Below are 17,283 nucleotides of genomic sequence, written 5' to 3'. Positions count from 1 at the left end.
TATTGCATGGAAGAAACCCTCTTATCACAATTATCACTACCTCTCCGCAATCATCATGATTATTGTTTGGCGGATGTTATGATCGCACTTAGTTTAATCATATAAGGTGATCAAATGTATACAGACTAATTAGAACAATAGGATAGTAGTGGCTTGACAAATAAGACTTCAATAGTCAAAGTTACCACCCCACCACCATAGCAACAATCATGACAACCCCTATCTTGACCACCGCCGCCGCCGCCACATATAGCTCACCACCACTATCTCGACTCATACTAACAACATCAATTACTATTATTACCACCATGACCATCACATTTATTACTAATACCAATCTTACCAAATATTCTATTTTCCTCACCAATGCTACAATTTTATCATCACTTTCACTGCTTTAATAATTTAATCACTACCTTGCGATCATTATTATCACTTCACTATCATTACCCTTATCTTCATAGCTACCACACCCGTACCACTATTTTCACCACCACCATTATTATCTTCATTGCTACCACACCACAACAACTATCTTCGCCACCATCGAACAACTACCACCACTAATCTACCACCTTCTCAAACACCTCATATTTACTATTCATGTTTTTACTATTACACCACCGCTACTGCTCCACCACAAACACCTCACCAACCTTAACACCACATTTACAACTACCACCACTATCAATACCATCACCATTTTTACTACAACTATTACTATTATCACCTTTATAACTACAACCTTAACTATCACTACTATCACTCGCACTACCCAGATCAAAAAGAAGTGTACAATTTGTTATATGTAAAAATAGAAATTATTGAGTATCACACGTAAGAGTTTAGTTCTACGTAGAAATGTGAGAAAAAAATTTTAAAAATTTATATAGATTTTTAGGTCTTCACCTAATAGTTTCAGTTTTTTAGTTGAATTGGATTTTAAAATTTATGATTAAATATATTTTACCACCGTATACTTATGCCCAAAATTACTTTACCCCATGTACTTCAAAAAATTTCAAATCAATCCATGTACTTACAACTAAAGTTAATTTAATCGAGCACTATAGCTATTTTGATCATTCAGCGATATTATCTCAAGAACGTGTATGTCTTATGTCTTGTTTAACAAACACGATAGAAATATTTTGGTCATTTCGGCCGTTAGTTTGTCTAATAAATTTAATTAAGCACCATGGCTATTTTAATTATTTAGCGATATTATCTCAATAAAAATGTATGTCTCGTTTAACAAACACAATAAATGTATTTTAGTTATTTTGGCACCGTTTATTTAAGTATATGGACTAGTTTAAGATTTTTTAAAATAATGGTAGGTAAAATAATTTTGAGCACAAGTAAGTGGGGTGTAAAATTTATGTGAAACTCTTGTTCCCTTGGATTGGTTGCCTGCAATTCTCCATCTCGCCAACAAGCGGTTGAGGGCGTCGCGGCCATACTATGAGATTCCGCTTTCATACAAAAACGGCCCAAGCCATTTTTGGCAGGCCCATCAGAGGCACTTATTTAATCGTTCCCTCTCCTCTCGAAGGAGAGAGGGTTTAGCTAGGGTTTTAAGCGGGGAAAGAAATGGAAACGGGAGAAGAGGAGCGGGAATACGTTTACCTTCCCCTAGTGGATGCCTTGAAAACCGTGGGGTCTAAGGTCAATCTCTTCGCCGTCATCGTCCAGATCGGCAACCCGAAGCGGAGCAGAGGAACCGGTTCGTCTCCTCCTCCTGTCGATCTGTCGTATTCTGTAGATTTTTCGGTTGGCTATGATGATAAAAAGGCCGGTCTCACGTCTGCCCTCAGGAATTTTGTGTTCTTGGGTTGGCGGTAGAATGATGCGACTCGTCGTAAGGTGTTATCTGAGCCGGCTGAGATCCCAGAACAGATAAATTTGTGATCTTGGAGGGTCTTGTTGGTTTAGAAAGTGTTATCTCAATTTTATGTCACCTGCCCAAATTTGGTACTCATTTATCTTGGTTTCAGTTTTTATACCCTGAACCTGTTCAAAATAAGTGATTTGGTTGATGTGGATCAAAGACTAGTAGATGGGTCAGACATAACTGACTAGTAATTGTAAACCGTCTTTACTCTCTAGTATAAACAAGTCGAGCATGGGCACCTAGCTCGGTTATGAAAATGCCAATATCGGTTGCGGTTTTCCACCCAACCTAGCCAGACCCCTCTCTTGGGAAGGGCAGTACATTGGCAGCACCATGCTCTTTTACTGCTTTTGGTTTCGCTACCGGGTTGGATCTCAGTAGAGCCTATGATAGACAGTTGTATAACATATAATACACAGTGAGGTTATCAAACAAGAAGGATTTGAGCATGTAAAGCTTTCTGGGTGGATGTTTCTACTTGTTTATTGAGGGTTATATCATGAATTAAATCCCTGTGTACATACGCAAGTCGCGTAATGCTTTAATTTATGAAGTTCCGTTCTTAATAGAAGTATCTAAGAAGGTGTGAGATTATCCAAAAAATATATGCTTATCTGATTGTATACTCCTAGAATATGGACTAATCGATCCTGGTAGCTATAAAAATGCTTCACTTTATAAATGGTGATGGACCTTTAGTTTACCACTGATATGAATGAGAGAAAATTGTAAAAGATTCAGCCCGTGCTTTCCGCCCATTTTTCTGACCAGGCAACTAGGCTCAAAAACTTGTTTATGTATAAGTACTTGACTTCTAGGTTCTAGAAAATCAGATCGATGATATCTTTACTACTGAGTGCTTCCTTACAGATTTTGTCCTGACACTGAAGATAATAGATCAGTCTTATACAGCTCCTGGGATTCCTGTGAACTTCTTTGCGGAGAATCTGACAAAGCTGCCGTGTGTCAGGTTGATTGGAGATATAATCAGTCTTCATCATGTCGTGGTAGCTGCTAAACCGGAATTGTTATTTTTCCCTCAACCTGATAGATGCTTCTTACTTGTTGGCAGTATGCCTGTGCTTTGTGTCTATTAATTTCCTGAAATCCTATACTGGTATAACTAGATCTGGACTTGTAATTTTCAGTATATTTGATAACTGAGTGCACAGTTCTTTTTTCTGGAAATTATGATCTCTCTTTATCCAAACATGGCACAAGCTCTCTTTTATGTTCGCAATTGATTGTTCTTAGTTTGTTTTATTACTATTGTACCAAGTCCTGTCAAATATAATATGTTCATCAAGGCAAATGTTTATTTTATGTTGTTGATATGACTAGATTTCAAGTCTTACTATCATGGAATTTTTATTTCATAGTTTCATATTACATAATTGAAAGTCATGAATAGTAAAACTACTATCGAAGTCCATGTAAACAGGTAAGCTTATTTATTATTCCAGTCCATGACAAATTCAATTGAAATTTTGACACTAGGTCATAGAGAGGTTGGGTCATTGTCTGCACTTTACCATCGAAGAGTTTTGTGGCATTTAAGTCAATTGAGGCTAAGAAAAGAATGGATAATTGAATGTAGGTGTGTTGGATTAGATGTGCTAGGCAGTTGATCTGCCTGAACAATTTAACTTAGCTTTATGTTAAGTGAATCTGGTTAGATTGACCATATCTAGATTGGCAAGTTATAAGGACATGATTCGCACACTCACGTTATCGGGCTAACCTCTTTCAGGCTTTCAGCACAAGTCGTTTATTTAACATGTATTTTCTGAACTCTGAAGTTGTTTCAATAACAAAAAGTTTTTCCAATAACAACTTTTTGATGTATCTCTTGTGCAGATTAGAATTCACGATGGAGGTTTTTATTGTCTTTATGACAAGAGATTCTCTTCATTTGCACTATTCAGCAGAAAAACTATCACAGATTTGAAGCCTTATCAAATTTCTACAAAGTATGGTGAAAGTGATCGTGATAATGAACATTTGTCACAGCTAAGGACATGGTTAGTTGATCAACCCCCTGATGCAGGTGATGGTACTGTGGAGTTTTTGGCTTCTTTTTCTTGAATTATATATTTCTGATTATCTTCTCTGTAAGGTGGTCTATTATGCCATAGAATTCTCTTTTTTTTCTGCTCTAATATTTGAATTTCGAGTTGCTTTAGTGTAAGTAGAAAGTGCAACCGAGCAAATGCTCTTTATATCTACTAAAAAATTTACTCAATTTTTTGGTAGCAGACCCAAATTTCTCCTTTTTTTCAGTTTGTAAATGTGTTGATCTTGTATATCATGTTATCACTTTAACCCATCTTGTTACTATATGGGTTTGCTGATTTCTAAGGTGAGATATATTGTCCTTAGATACTGAAAATGTATGGCATTATGCCTAAAAAGGGTGTAACTTTAATGGCTTGTTTTAGATATTGTACATTACGACACTTTCTTTCATTATCTATTTCTAAACAACTTTTTCTTTAATTTCTCTAGATGGTTGCGTCGTTTCTAAAGAGTATGAATTGCAACTGAAGAGCATCAGGAGTGGTTGTGTCTGTGATCTAGTATGCAAGGTATATTAATTTATCAAACTGCTAATTGCATATGTTCAGGTTTAGGCAATATGAACATGGTATTTTCTTGTTCTGGTTCTGTTGAAGGTTCTTCATGTCTGTAAAACTTCTAGTGGTGAGTGGATTCTCTTTGTCTGGGATGGAACTGATACTCCTCCTGCAAGTCTAGAAATGGAGTAAGTACTGATATATCTTGATGTTTTTCGCTAGATATCATATACTTGAAATGCATGAGTTACTTCAGGATCATAGATGGGCATTTTGGATTGGCATTAGCCTGAACCTTTGTTATCTTCCCTCATTACATGTGGTCTCGAGCTATCTTCCAACCTCTTTGACCTTTCTTTATTTTATAAGGCTGATAAGTGATAGCCTTGAATTTTGTGCTTGGCATCAATCAAGCTTTTTTTTTTTTGCTTTCTATGAATCTGATATATTATATATAAGACCAAAACCGTTGGGTTTATGAAATTTAATTTTAAAGATGATTAGTAGTTTGTTCTAATTTGGTACAGCATATTGGTTACAGCTTATTATACTTTTCTTGAAAGGAAGTTTTATGGAGATTATGTCTTATGGTCAGTGAAAATTGACTTAAGGCTAACCTACTTTCTTGTACAGAACCTCTTGCAATATGGTTATGTAGTTAAAAGCACTCAATATGTTATTTTAATCTTTCTTAACGAGAGATTAGCAATAAATTCAATTTCTTTCTCTTCTTTTATTTGGAAAACAGCCTTGATGCTGAAGGGAAAACCCCGATGCCTCTACATCTTGAAGAATATTCTTTATCGAGAGGGATTCTGTGTACATTTCCTTCGGTTGGAACAGTATTAGGAATACTCACTAACAATTTCTTCAAAGAGAGAACATATTTGCAAGGTGGCAGAGATTGGGTTAGATTATGCAACATAACCTGTGAGCTACAATATGGAATTTGGAAGGGTGTGTTACAAACTTCCAGTAAAGTTCGTCTTTTGTCTAATGAGGATTGCAGTGTAATGAGTTGTCTAAAGTAATTATTATCTCCTCGCACTTTATGAGTTGATTTTTTTTTTTGTTATAATGCTAAAATTTACCATATACTGTTGATTCATTTAGGGCGTATCACGAACGTATAACATCTCAGGTGGGACGTCAACCTTTCACAAGCTTTCCTTGGCCTTCTCATGCTTTAGGTATGTAGTTATGAGAAAGACTTCTGAGACCTTATGAGAAGATTTGCCTTGAACCATTTGTGATTTTTGAGTCTCATTATTTAAGCATGTTAATTTCATCTATCATCAGTCACATTTTGTGTTTCATTTCATATGTCTGTTCATCAATCTTATGCAGATTGATCCAATAAAGCTTCATTTGTTCAGGAAAATTTAACTGTACAAATGAATCCACTTGTAGCTGGCTTCTTCGTGTATCTGAGAAATCAATAATTTTAATCGTTTTGGTTAAGTTACAGAATCTATATCATTGTAGGATCAAACTTTCTAATTCTTTTTCTTCAGTGAAAAATTAGTGTGTTTATATTCTACTTATGGTTGTTTCTCAAAATTCCAGAGGTGGACAATGCGCACGCAGCATATGCAACCTTGATGGATTCTCTCATCCATAAAGAGGTCTACCTTTACATTTTCTTAAGTTTATTTAGGTCACATTTATTTATATTATAAGTCTGGTTTATTCCTATAAGGAATGATGGAAAACAATATATAAGTGAGATAATGGAAATTAAAGGTCAGAATTTCTAGAGAAATAAGCACATGATTCTTCAATATATGTTTTAGAGAAAACATTCAGATAAAGAAGAAAGATTGGTTGTCAAACTGATGCTTCTTTGTCATATAATCTTGTTTTAGCATTACTTGTCCTTGTGTTGTTAGTGTTTCCTGCAATGCTAAGGTTGGTTATTTTCTTAAGCTAAAATGCCCTGTGGTTCATGACAAGCTTCTCTTTGGTCCAAGCAGTTGATCTCCATGAGAATCTAGAGGTTGAAGTTATCCAATCATGAGGCCTTATTTATGATCTATGACTAGCTTTTACCTGATGTCCACTTCTTACATGATCAAGTACTTCACGCACATCTGGGGAATTTTATATTTTTTTAACTAGTAAGATATAATATACTTGAATAAAGTAATACACAAACTGGAAGGAAGCATAGTTTCTCAATTAAGTCTGGAATTAATTTCTGGCACAACTTTGAAGATGGTAATTAGTTAATTGGATATTTGGATCCATATTGATCAGATTAAGTACTCTCTTCTTATTATAGAATGAGAACATTCTTTTCTAGTAGACTTCAACTCACAACTATGAGCTCGATTTTCATATGTAACTTCTTGCCAAATGTACTTATGATGACAGCTGATTGTCTTGTATTATCTTGCTACAGTAAATATGGCTTAATCTACTGATAGTGGAAATTTAGATTGTCTTGTATTATCTTGCTACAGTAAATATGGCTTAATCTACTGATAGTGGAAATTTAAGACAGCTGATTGTCTTGTATTATCTTGCTACAGTAAATATGGCTTAATCTACTGATAGTGGAAATTTAAGACAGATGGTACAGGAACTGAAAAGTTTGAATATGTAATAGCTGTCAGATATGATTTCAATTGAATGTGAGTACATGACCTAGGTATGACAGGGCTGCAGCCTTTTTATCACAAAACAAACGACCTAGCAATGAGTTTTTTTCCTGAAACATTATATCTCAAGTTAATTTCTGTTTGTGTTACCTAGGGCTGGATACATCCATTCTTAGGTGGTGTTTTGTTGTGGTATAATTCCTGAATCTGCAACTACACTCATTTTTTAAACTTGAATAAGGTAGTTCAAACTGGTTTAGGAAAATAAGGTGTTTGATTTTAAATCGGTTTAGCGGTGTCATGATTACACTTGATGTGACATAAAAATATAATAAATTTATGAGATATTGTCAAGTGATAAAATACCCTTTATAGTGGATAGCTGAGGAGAGGAGAGAGAAAAGAGAGAGGGAGGGAATAATTGAAATAATAGTTGATTGAACTGATATCTTTTCAAGGACAAGATGGCAATTGAATTTTGTTAGTAAATATAATAGATTGGATGGAAGAGGAGATGAGATAGAAGAATGGTTTTATGTAGGTTTTGGAATAAATTACCATTTGGATATTAAGCTAGTTTAATGCTCACTAAACTGATTTAAAGTTATGATGGTTTAAAGTTATGCCTAGACGACATCCAAATAGGTGTTTAAGGTTTCAGAGTTGCCACCACATTAGTACGTCTGATGGAATTAGTTATATTGCTTACATCAGCCATATACATTGGCATTTGGAAGTCTTTTGGAATATTTGTCTAAAGTTTAACACTGCTAGTTAGATTACACTGTTTTTTCTCAATATAAAATTTAAACAGATGGAATTTTTTTATAGTAACATATCAAAATTTAATTTTGTTTGTGTTTTAAAAATTGATTTTCTAGATGGCCTCTAGGCTGTTTGAGAGCAGCTTCCACTGTTTGCTTATTGAAGTTATGTTAGTCTATTTTAGACTCTCAATAAAGGCGTCTGATTTAGTTCCCATCCAGAGTCAAATTGTTTCAAATAAAATCCTAGGTTTATTATTTAGAAGTTATGAAACCTTGTTTTAAGCTTATTAGGAACTTCGGATGTCATGATGAACGATGGTCGTGCCGACCGGCATATGGTACAAGGGGTGCCGCACGACACCCCTTCTAGCAGCGATCCGCTCGTCGTCGAGCTTCCGTCGCTGCCAACCTCACCGTGGTTGTTGCCTGTCGTGCCGGAGAGCTCCGTCAATGAAGGCGTTGTTGCATCCCACGTGGGGATGCCCTAGCCCCAGCCCCAGGAGGAAGAAGACCTTGGGACCCCCTTCATCTCCAGCAACGAACGGTGGGCGACAACGGTGGTGAGTGGCAACGACGAGGTCGAAGAGTGAAGCGCCATTAGTCTCCTTCCTCTTCTTCTCTCCTTCTCTTGTGGCATGGCCGGCAAGTGCCACATGCTGGCCGCTGGTCGACACGAGCCGTGCCATGGCACAGCCATTCATGATCATGATTAGGGGTGGCAGTGATGAATTTCGCATGGCACTAAGTTGGTATGTTGTGGTTGAAACTTAGAGATTCATGGCTTCGTAAACTATATAACATAGCACATGATGGAGAAGTTGTAGCTCGAAATGGAGCTTCATCTAGATTCGTATTGAAGGAGCTTTTTGAAAGTTTTTGTGCCTCATTGTTCCATGGACTCTTTCCTATTGTCCGACTATTTTGGGAGAACACGGTTATGTTATGGGGCTGGAAAAAATTAGTATATCGGAGCTGGAAAAAATTAATATATCGGGAATATTGCTTGCATAAAGAAAGTGAAATTTATCCCATTGGAGCTCCATGTCTCTGTTAGGACATTTATTTCTCTCTTGATGGCATATGTACATGTGCTCGTTGTCCATTCTAGTTTTTTCTGCTTAAGAAATGTTTCTAGACCTTTTTTTTGTGTCCACATGTTTATTTCTAGGAATAGTAAATCTGATCTGAAACAATGTGGGACAACTTCAAGATGATGTTGTAATTCACACGATATACAATTTTGTTTGTTATACATCTACTAATCTTTTTCTTGGATATGTTTAAACATATTCATCTACAAACATGTCGACTGTATTTGTAAAACAAGGATGGTTTCCTAGTTCCTGTTTGACATGCAACATAAAAGCAGAAAGGATATTCATCTTGCTTTTCTCTATGGATTAGGTTACTCACATGTTCAAGTGCATAGTCCGCGTGGTGGCAGCATATCCTTGGCGAGCTGCAGACATGGTTTCTCCAAGGAAAGGACACAACCATGTCAGATTGACTCTTGAAGATCCAACAGCAAGAATCCATGCTTATATTTGCAAGGAAGATGGGGTAAATGCTAGAGTTTTATCTCCGACGCTTGCATAAATGGTTCTTCTCGTACCTTTGAATATAATAACATATTGCACATGCTCAATCAAATCTTATCTCTCATCTTCATCTTACTGTATGTCAGGTAAAATTTTTTGGCGGTGATCCAGCATCAGATATTTTAACTAGGAAGATGAACAGGCTACTTGGTATAGCTGAAGTTGGCGACCGGGCAGTGAGAGTGCCCGACTGTGCTAGTAGAAGAGACCCACCATGGGTGTGGTGTTGCTTAAAGTCATATTATGTAGATAAAAACGATCCATGGGGAAGTAGAAAATACAGGATCTTTGGTACCAAGCTACTTGGTTGAAGAATTACATTGCTCATGAAGTCAAATATCAATAACCTTAACTTTGTGCATATTAGATTCTAACTACAGGTCTACAGACAGTGGTGGGACATGCTTGTTAACTTCACATCTGAAGTGAAACAAATAGAATGCTCCGCTTTTTGTATAGCTGAGAAAAGGAAAATGTCTGTGCACATCGTTTGGCTCATAGGTGGGGCATATTTAATATTATTTCGCGAAAAGGTCAGTTTTAGCTCATTCTTTCTTCTCTTTTGGATGTTTTAGCATGCATGTTCATCTGTCTATCAGATCATTGCAGATAATGTAATATGGGAGAGAAGGTTAAACTATTCAGGTCCTGCCTTTGCTAATTGGAGGCAGTGCTGTTTTACGAATGTAATGCTTTTGTTTAGAGAACAATATGCTCTCTTTTTATTTTTATTTTCATGATTACAGCAAAGTGACCCTTGTTTGCGAGCAGCCTTGGTTTTGTTTGGGTCATGCTTGCCAATTTGATTAACAAGTGGTGATTGAACCTGTTGTTCAACCAAATGAATCAAGAGCTCTTTCTAGCATCTCTGAGATGTTAAGAGATGATAGTAAACATACATTTTGTTCTTGTATTTGTCTTTGATTGTGTCAAAATATTTAGCCTCGACAGTTACAGATGGAAGAAAAAATAAAATATCTAATGTTATTCCTCCTTTTAAGGTTAGTAGAACTGTTTGTCCTTTGCAATTTACCCTTCTCCACTTTCTTTTGACCTTAAGATTATTATAATTATTAAACATGTACAGTCGAATTAACTCACTCAATTTTTAGGTAACTTCATATTAGATTAGGCAGTCGTCTTTGAGGCAATACAAAGGAAAGTACAGAGGTTGGTTGAATGATAAAATATCCATGAGTAGGGTGTTCAATGATAATAAGAGCCATTTTGGTTTTCAGTTAAAACTAAAGAGTTTTTTTTGACCAATTCCAATATATATATATATATATATATATATATATAATTTACTAAAATAAATCACTCCTGAAAGTTATTACTAAAAAGAGTCTGATTAACTGTTGCTCTAAAATAATTGCATATCAATTTAGCATTTCATTATAACAGGTAAAACAGTGGCAAATTCGACAGTTTCACTTCATGATGTTTATTCATAGCCACCAGATTTCCTTACCTCCCCTTGTACAAGTTGTTAAGTAGTATAAAAGAAACGATGTACACACTCATTAGTTAGCATTTTTATCGTGGTGTTTCCCAACACCTAAAGACTTGTTTTGTGGCGCGTCAATTGGGGGTGACGGGGGTTGAGTGTACAAAAGAAGCATGAACTTAATAGCGTCTTAGTAAAACACTGAAAAGATCAGCGTTTTACTTAATGAAACGCTAAACAGATCAGCATTTTACTTAATGAAATATTGAACAAATTAACGTCTTTCACAACTTAAAACCAGCTACCCTCTTCTTCCTCCTTTCTCGTTTTATATCTTCTAACTCTAAATCGTGTGTGGCCAAAAAATTCTTCTCCTTTCTCATGCACAAAGGCCTCGTTCTTCTCCGAGACACTGTCAATAAGCATGGTAAATGTACTTATTGGTAGGCTCACCATGCAGGCATAATAGATTCATCTTTGGGTGATTGCAGCGATGAGTTACAGTGATCCATATATGTTGTTTTATAGGAGGATTATACGACAATCAATTTCGTCATTATCAAATAGACCACACATGCGATTTTCACCCTATGGCACAACTATTGAGGCTGTGGTATGTTTAGTAATAATTATAATATTCTGAAAGATTTTAGGTTTGCCAAAAAATTAAAACTACTTAGTATTTGGTATAAGTTCATATTTCATCAGATATTCACCGTTGAGGCTCAGATGCACTTGCTGCATGGAGTAATGGTGATGATAGTAGTGTCAAGCATCAATGAGCACAATTGTTGACATGTGTATTAGTGCGTTGTAGATAGTTGATGAGTCTCAACACTTATATGCTCTTCCTACAGTTCGTCGATCAGTGTAGCTCCTATAGAGCATTAGGCATTATTACCTCTCATGTAGTAGTTCTATTCTCAATATGATTTGATGTGAGTTTACTTGTTCTACATGTGTTTGGTGGATCCTCAAATATATATGGATGTTATGCTATCAACCAAATGTCTTCATTATTGTTTATGTTTGAATATATATTTTTTTACAATTTTTGTGATATTTGATAGACAGTAGAGATGTAAATATTCAGTATTAGAGGTTTAAAAATAGTTTGATTATCCAAGATCTAATTCTATAACTTGAAGCTTCTTGTAAAAGGTTTGTGGAGACTGGTGAGTAGTTAAGTTAATTGTAGTTATTCATGATCGGCAATTTTACTGATTCTTTTATCTATTACTTTCTAGATCATCTCTGCATAGAAAAATCTATATTTTTGTTTAGAGTTGACTGATAATTGTTTAGTGGTCATGAGTTTAGAAGCTTTTTGATGATTATTTTTTTGTTGATGATAAAGAGTGTTAGCTTTCTACAATCTTTTTTTTTCAAAATGTAGGATAATAAGTTGTAAATGTTCTTCAGTATCTAAATGTGGCAGTCTCTCTGTCTTTCTGAAAAACAATGTTTCATCTTAGATCAATTAGAATTAGTGAGAGATTGATGACAAGGCTATTAGACTAATCATCAAATTTAAATACTAACTTTAATTAGGACCTCCAATCAGTGGAAGTTTTGCATCTGAATTTTGTATATAATTTGCTTACGATGCCCTTGTTGTTGGGACAGGTGTAACTGATGTTGGAATGATTGCCCTCGGAGGTTGCATTCTTTCCCTCTAATCTTTGGATGTTTTCACGGTAGAAAACTCACAAATAAGAAATGTTATGAACGATTTAGAATGATACGAACGTAAGAAAAAAATCATGATATTTTTATAGAATAAAGCTCTAAAAGTCATAGATTTAATAGCTTTAGTTTTACATGATTCCGAAGTAGGAGTGAAAATATAAAACTAAAACAGTGGAGAAATGTCAGAATTGAACAAATTAACAATTATTCGATGTTGCGACAGTCGTCGGAGACAAACGGATAGCCAAAGGTAGTGGTGGACGGTAATAAGATAGGATGGCTCGTAAAGGTAATGGTAGCTATGATTTGGAGGTGGAATTAGGGTTCTAAGTTAGATCTAATTTACTTTAACTCTTAGATTATCTTACTCTTATTCCTAGGAAAATAATTTCTCAATGCTTAAATAAATAAACAAAAAAGCTCAGGCCGTCAAAATATAAATGTTGATTATAATAAATCATACTCGGACTAACCCTAAAGACTTATACAACTCGGACTAGTTCGAAAGATTTATACAACTCCAACTAAGACTTACTTTATAGGTTTATATGACTTAATTAAATGTGGCTTAGAGACTTTCATGACTTAATTAGACTTGTCTTAGACTTACCTGACTTAATCGAACTTGTCTTTTGAGAGTTACATGACTTAACTAATCTTGTCTTAATGGCTTATATAAAATAGAAAGCATAAATTAATTAAAAAATACATAGACTCGATTCATCGAGCCAATGTCCTCACGATGCAATCTGACCTGACTCCATTCGCATAAAGAGATTAACAGTTGTAACATTAGACTGTTGCAATTTGAAAAGATTATACCTTTCTGGCTGCAAATCTGTAACTGATAATATATTATGTGCTCTATGCACGAGCATTCTGCAACAAGAAAAAGCTAAAAATGCTTATAAGATAAGCTTTTCACTTTAGGTTGCGGAACACTAACAATGTGCCAAATCGTTTAAGTGGAAAGCGTTTTATAAAAACATTGAAGGTTTCAGCATTTTACTTGAACTAGAAGCTGATGCAATGTAATAAAAGCATACTACCTGCATAAATTTATGGCCTCCTCTGCAAACACTTCAGTAAACAGAGTCACACAACAATGGCATTTCAAAGTTGTACTCTAGTCAAATGCATACAGTAGGAAAAAAGACTTAATTTTAACTGACGACAGTGTCATTGATCCAGTCCTAAAACGTTAACAAAGAGGAAACCATAAATATCACACTACATACAAAAAAAAAAGGTCGATCCAGACGATTGATCTACAAGACCGGAACTGAAAATACAAATCGATATCGACTATGCTGGATATCAGCCAATGGATGCAGGAATTAAAACAAATTTGCCTACTCAAAAGTTTTGAAAACTGGAGCGATCATAATAGATAATCCTTTTTCAAACAGGCAGACATCCAAGTACGATAAAAGAAGCGGTTAGCTAGCTAATTCCAAGTGTTAACAGAGATCTACACAGCTTTTCAATTAGTAACATGCAACGTAAGAACTAGGGCAAAGGGATAGAACAACAAGAAGATTCCAACAACAGAGTGGACATACAGTTAAAAGAAACCTATTGAATCATATTATCTTCCATGCATGAAACGAATCCACATCTACAGACTGAGAATTTAGATCTCTGCTTAAGCATTAGAGATATCGGGTTTATTCATTTGATAGTTGATACGCTCTGAACAGATAAAACCAATAATAAATAAGGAAGAAAAGAAAGACCAAGAAGTTTATAATATTGAACCACTATACTACAGTCACTAGAGAAGCTTCAGAACTATTCCATGCTAACCACCATAGAACTGAGTTATTAATGATCTTTCAACATAGAAAATTGAGTTCTAGTTCTGCCTTCTCCTCCTACGCATATAAAGCTCTCCACCATCTACATCAAATGAAGCAGACCTTCTGCTTCCTCTACTTCTGAGAGACCTAGAATGTCCAGCTCTATTTGGACCTGCCAAGTCCTGAGTACTAGAAGTCTCCCCCTCTATAATAGCGATGGTGCTGGAAGTTGAGGCCTGATCCACGACTGTTGCTGATCTTTGAGGCCTAAGAAACAATGACTCGGTATCATGAGGATTGACGGATGATGAGGATGCTTCCGCTTGCCTATCGCCACTACTAGATGCTGTGACAACTAACCTATTCATGCTTGTCGCATGACCCAAAGAAGGCTGAGGTACATAATCAACTTCATCTTGGAAAAGTAGATGCGCAGAATCAGTTTGAAGACTCAATGCTGCTCTTTCAGCCAACCCAGAAAAACCAGAGTCAGATCCATGCCTTTCCCCCGTTTGCATTCTCCGAGGCCTAAGCCTAGTTAAAACTGTAGGATGTACAGCATCAAACCTTCCTAGCAGCCTGCTAGTCCGCGGTCTTTGAGATTCAGCTCCTCTCTGCAAATGTTCATCCATTATTTGCCTCCATGAGATCACAGTTCCTTCCGTTAATCTTCTCGAAGCAGGTCTCTGCAGCTGCTGCCGCAAGCTCTCTTTCCTATTTGCATGGGGTCGAGGGGGAATTTTGAGACCCGAGTCCCCATCTTCTACCTGTTTCTTCTCAAGTGTGGTTTCGGGGCCTCCCCTGCCATAAATTGGGGTCACATTAACTTCAAGTACCTCTCCCTTGCATACAGGGCAATCTGAATTCTCAGAATGGGCATGGAGCCATATATACAAGCATGACCAACAAAAAAGATGGCCACATGGAGTCACGACAGGTTCCTGAGCCATATCAAAGCAAATATTGCAATCATAATTTGCAGCACTTTCAAAGCTCTCTTCCTTTTTCCTATCGGAACCCATAGCTTCCTTGCCTTCAGCTTGCAATTTATTCTTTCTAGAAGCATCTAAAGATCTTTGTGAGCTCACAATATCATGCATTAACCTTTCAGGACTAGTTACCGGATGTGCAATGGAATCAAGCCTCTCAGTATCATGTGGATCAGATTGACCTGACTGTCTAACTCCCCACCGATGGCTCACTTCAATCAATCTTTGGAAACGAAGTTGTGGGTATTCTTGGAGTGGTTGTTGTGAGGACGACCGGTCATCAGAGGCCACAAGATCAGTTACAGGAATAAGCAAGATCGGTCCAACAGATGCTGGATTGCCATCTTGCTGTGGGATTCTGGATGAAGGAGGACAGACAGGTAAATAAGGCACATGGACATTGCTTCCCTGAGCCACTCCAAAAGAAGCTGGAGAATCATAAGGAATCTCCAGCATTGCTGGTGAAGAAGTAAACATAGCATTAAGTTGCGATACATCTGGTTGACAAACCCATTGCGAGGCATAACCCAGACTTTGATTATCACCATAGGCGACTGTGGGGTCCGTGGACAACTGGTCAGGAATATAGAGAGAATTCGAAGGGGAGTATGGTGCGTGGTAAATTGAAGACCCCAAAGGGGCTGAAATGCTTGCAGGATCATGATTCTCTTCAGCAGATGAGGGCGTCCATGGAAAAGGACTGATCGCAAGATCAGAGACAACGTCCCGGTTTTGAGGCCACAGATAGAGGTTCAGATCCATTCTTCCTCTGCCACGCTCGCCAACCTCATCGGCCATTCCCTCTACGTAGAAAGAAAAGAACCCAACACGATCCTCCTTCAACTCGGCGCATCAAAAGCCTGCCTTCCCACCAACATCAAAGACACACGGCTACGATCAAGAACCCGAAGCCCATCTCGAAAACCCACCAAGGAAATCGGATCTTTCGACGCCGAACCCCCTCAAGGAATTCCGCAGCTCTAACACACGATCAGCTGCCACAAGAAAGATCCGACGTTAGGGTTTTAATCCACTTGGAATGGATCGAAAACCCCAACGATCTACCAACAAGGCAATCGAAATCGAAATCGAAATCGATCGAGAAAATCAAAAGCTACCGATGAAAAGGATCCGAGGAGGAGAAAAAGGAGGAGATCGGCGCGAGAATTGGGTAGAAATCGTACCTGAATCCTTTAAAGGGTTTCGGTTTTCCACCCGCAAAGGCCACGGAGGGAAGTATGAGGGCGAGAGAGAGAGAGAGAGAGAGAGAGAGAGAGAGAGAGAGAGTCTTAATTCTTAAATAGTTTTGGTATTCGGGGTGGCGGACGCGGTCCCAGACTTGGATTGAGTAGATCTGATGATGATGGACGGCTGGGATGGCATTAGAGGAGTTCCTTAATATATCTCCATATAATTTTTAGTTTCGAAGAAGTATCCAATTTACACCCTATATTTTTCTCTTATTATCATTAACACCCTACTAATGGATATTTATAATATTTTTTGGTCCACTAGTTGCAAAGAGAACCAATTCTAACCTCAAAAAGTGGAATAACTTGGGTATTTTATTCTATTTTATTTCATTTTTTTGAACAGGTTGGAATATTTTGTATTCTATCTGTAACTGTTAAGAGTTAAATTTAATTAGATATTTTTGACACAATGAAAAGAAAGAGAACAAAAGGTATGTTAGTGTTATCTTAGCCTTACTTCTTATAGTGTTTCATTTATATTACTTCAACTACTAAAGTACATTCATTACTTTTTAATTTTTCATTAAATACAAAGTTTTGTAAAACTTTTTAATACATTTAAAATAATATTGAAAGGATTCGTTCGAATAACTTTATCTCTAATAAGTATTTTCAAACTCGATCTCTAATTTAGTCAAATATAAAGAAAAGAATAACAATTTCAATTTGGATAT

The 17,283-nt window shown here is 36.6% G+C and overlaps 2 protein-coding genes and 1 non-coding gene across 7 annotated transcripts; 2 read left to right on the top strand and 1 right to left on the bottom strand.

Annotated features, from left to right (window-relative positions):
• Positions 1-1,536: 1,536 nt before the first annotated feature.
• Positions 1,537-10,142, top strand: LOC140801414 (protection of telomeres protein 1a-like). 4 transcript variants are annotated; one of them, XM_073156522.1, is made up of 10 exons: positions 1,537-1,726; positions 2,807-2,901; positions 3,752-3,941; positions 4,400-4,479; positions 4,567-4,655; positions 5,216-5,494; positions 5,581-5,657; positions 6,034-6,092; positions 9,239-9,394; positions 9,519-10,142. In XM_073156522.1, the coding sequence occupies exons 1-10, from the start codon at positions 1,594-1,596 to the stop codon at positions 9,741-9,743; spliced, it is 1,383 nt and encodes a 460-aa protein (XP_073012623.1). In that variant the 5' UTR covers positions 1,537-1,593; the 3' UTR covers positions 9,744-10,142. The 4 variants fall into 4 exon arrangements, with proteins under 4 accessions (XP_073012623.1, XP_073012622.1, XP_073012624.1 ...); XM_073156521.1 differs by having other exon boundaries at positions 2,765-2,901; XM_073156523.1 differs by having other exon boundaries at positions 2,765-2,901; positions 9,239-9,433; positions 9,519-9,750.
• Positions 1,776-1,882, top strand: LOC140801523 (small nucleolar RNA snoR113). The gene has a single exon (XR_012111471.1). It is a non-coding gene; the product is annotated as a small nucleolar RNA snoR113 (small nucleolar RNA).
• A 3,990-nt stretch (positions 10,143-14,132) lies between the features above and the next one.
• On the bottom strand, positions 14,133-16,609 carry LOC140801508 (uncharacterized). Of its 2 annotated transcripts, none has more exons than XM_073156682.1 (2): positions 16,541-16,609; positions 14,133-16,351 (listed from the first exon to the last, which is right to left on the bottom strand). In XM_073156682.1, the coding sequence occupies exon 2, from the start codon at positions 16,152-16,154 to the stop codon at positions 14,424-14,426; it is 1,731 nt and encodes a 576-aa protein (XP_073012783.1). In that variant the 5' UTR covers positions 16,155-16,351; positions 16,541-16,609; the 3' UTR covers positions 14,133-14,423. The 2 variants fall into 2 exon arrangements, with proteins under 2 accessions (XP_073012783.1, XP_073012784.1); XM_073156683.1 differs by having other exon boundaries at positions 14,133-16,417; positions 16,541-16,580.
• Positions 16,610-17,283: the final 674 nt, after the last annotated feature.

Source organism: Typha latifolia, chromosome 14 (assembly GCF_019914945.1).
Source record: "Typha latifolia isolate L0001 chromosome 14, TyphaL0001v2, whole genome shotgun sequence".
Taxonomy (NCBI): domain Eukaryota; kingdom Viridiplantae; phylum Streptophyta; class Magnoliopsida; order Poales; family Typhaceae; genus Typha; species Typha latifolia.
The sequence above is the reverse complement of the archived record's forward strand: the minus strand, read 5'-3'. Positions and strand labels throughout refer to the sequence as shown.

Excerpts from the sequence above, each read along its gene's own strand:
- LOC140801414 (XM_073156521.1), top strand. The coding sequence starts at position 1,594 with ATGGAAACGGGAGAAGAGGAGCGGGAATACGTTTACCTTCCCCTAGTG. Across the intron at positions 1,727-2,764 it reads GAAGCGGAGCAGAGGAACCG|ATTTTGTCCTGACACTGAAG; the intron begins GTTCGTCTCCTC and ends GCTTCCTTACAG. Across the intron at positions 3,942-4,399 it reads TGATCAACCCCCTGATGCAG|ATGGTTGCGTCGTTTCTAAA; the intron begins GTGATGGTACTG and ends TAATTTCTCTAG.
- LOC140801508 (XM_073156682.1), bottom strand. The coding sequence starts at position 16,154 with ATGGCCGATGAGGTTGGCGAGCGTGGCAGAGGAAGAATGGATCTGAAC.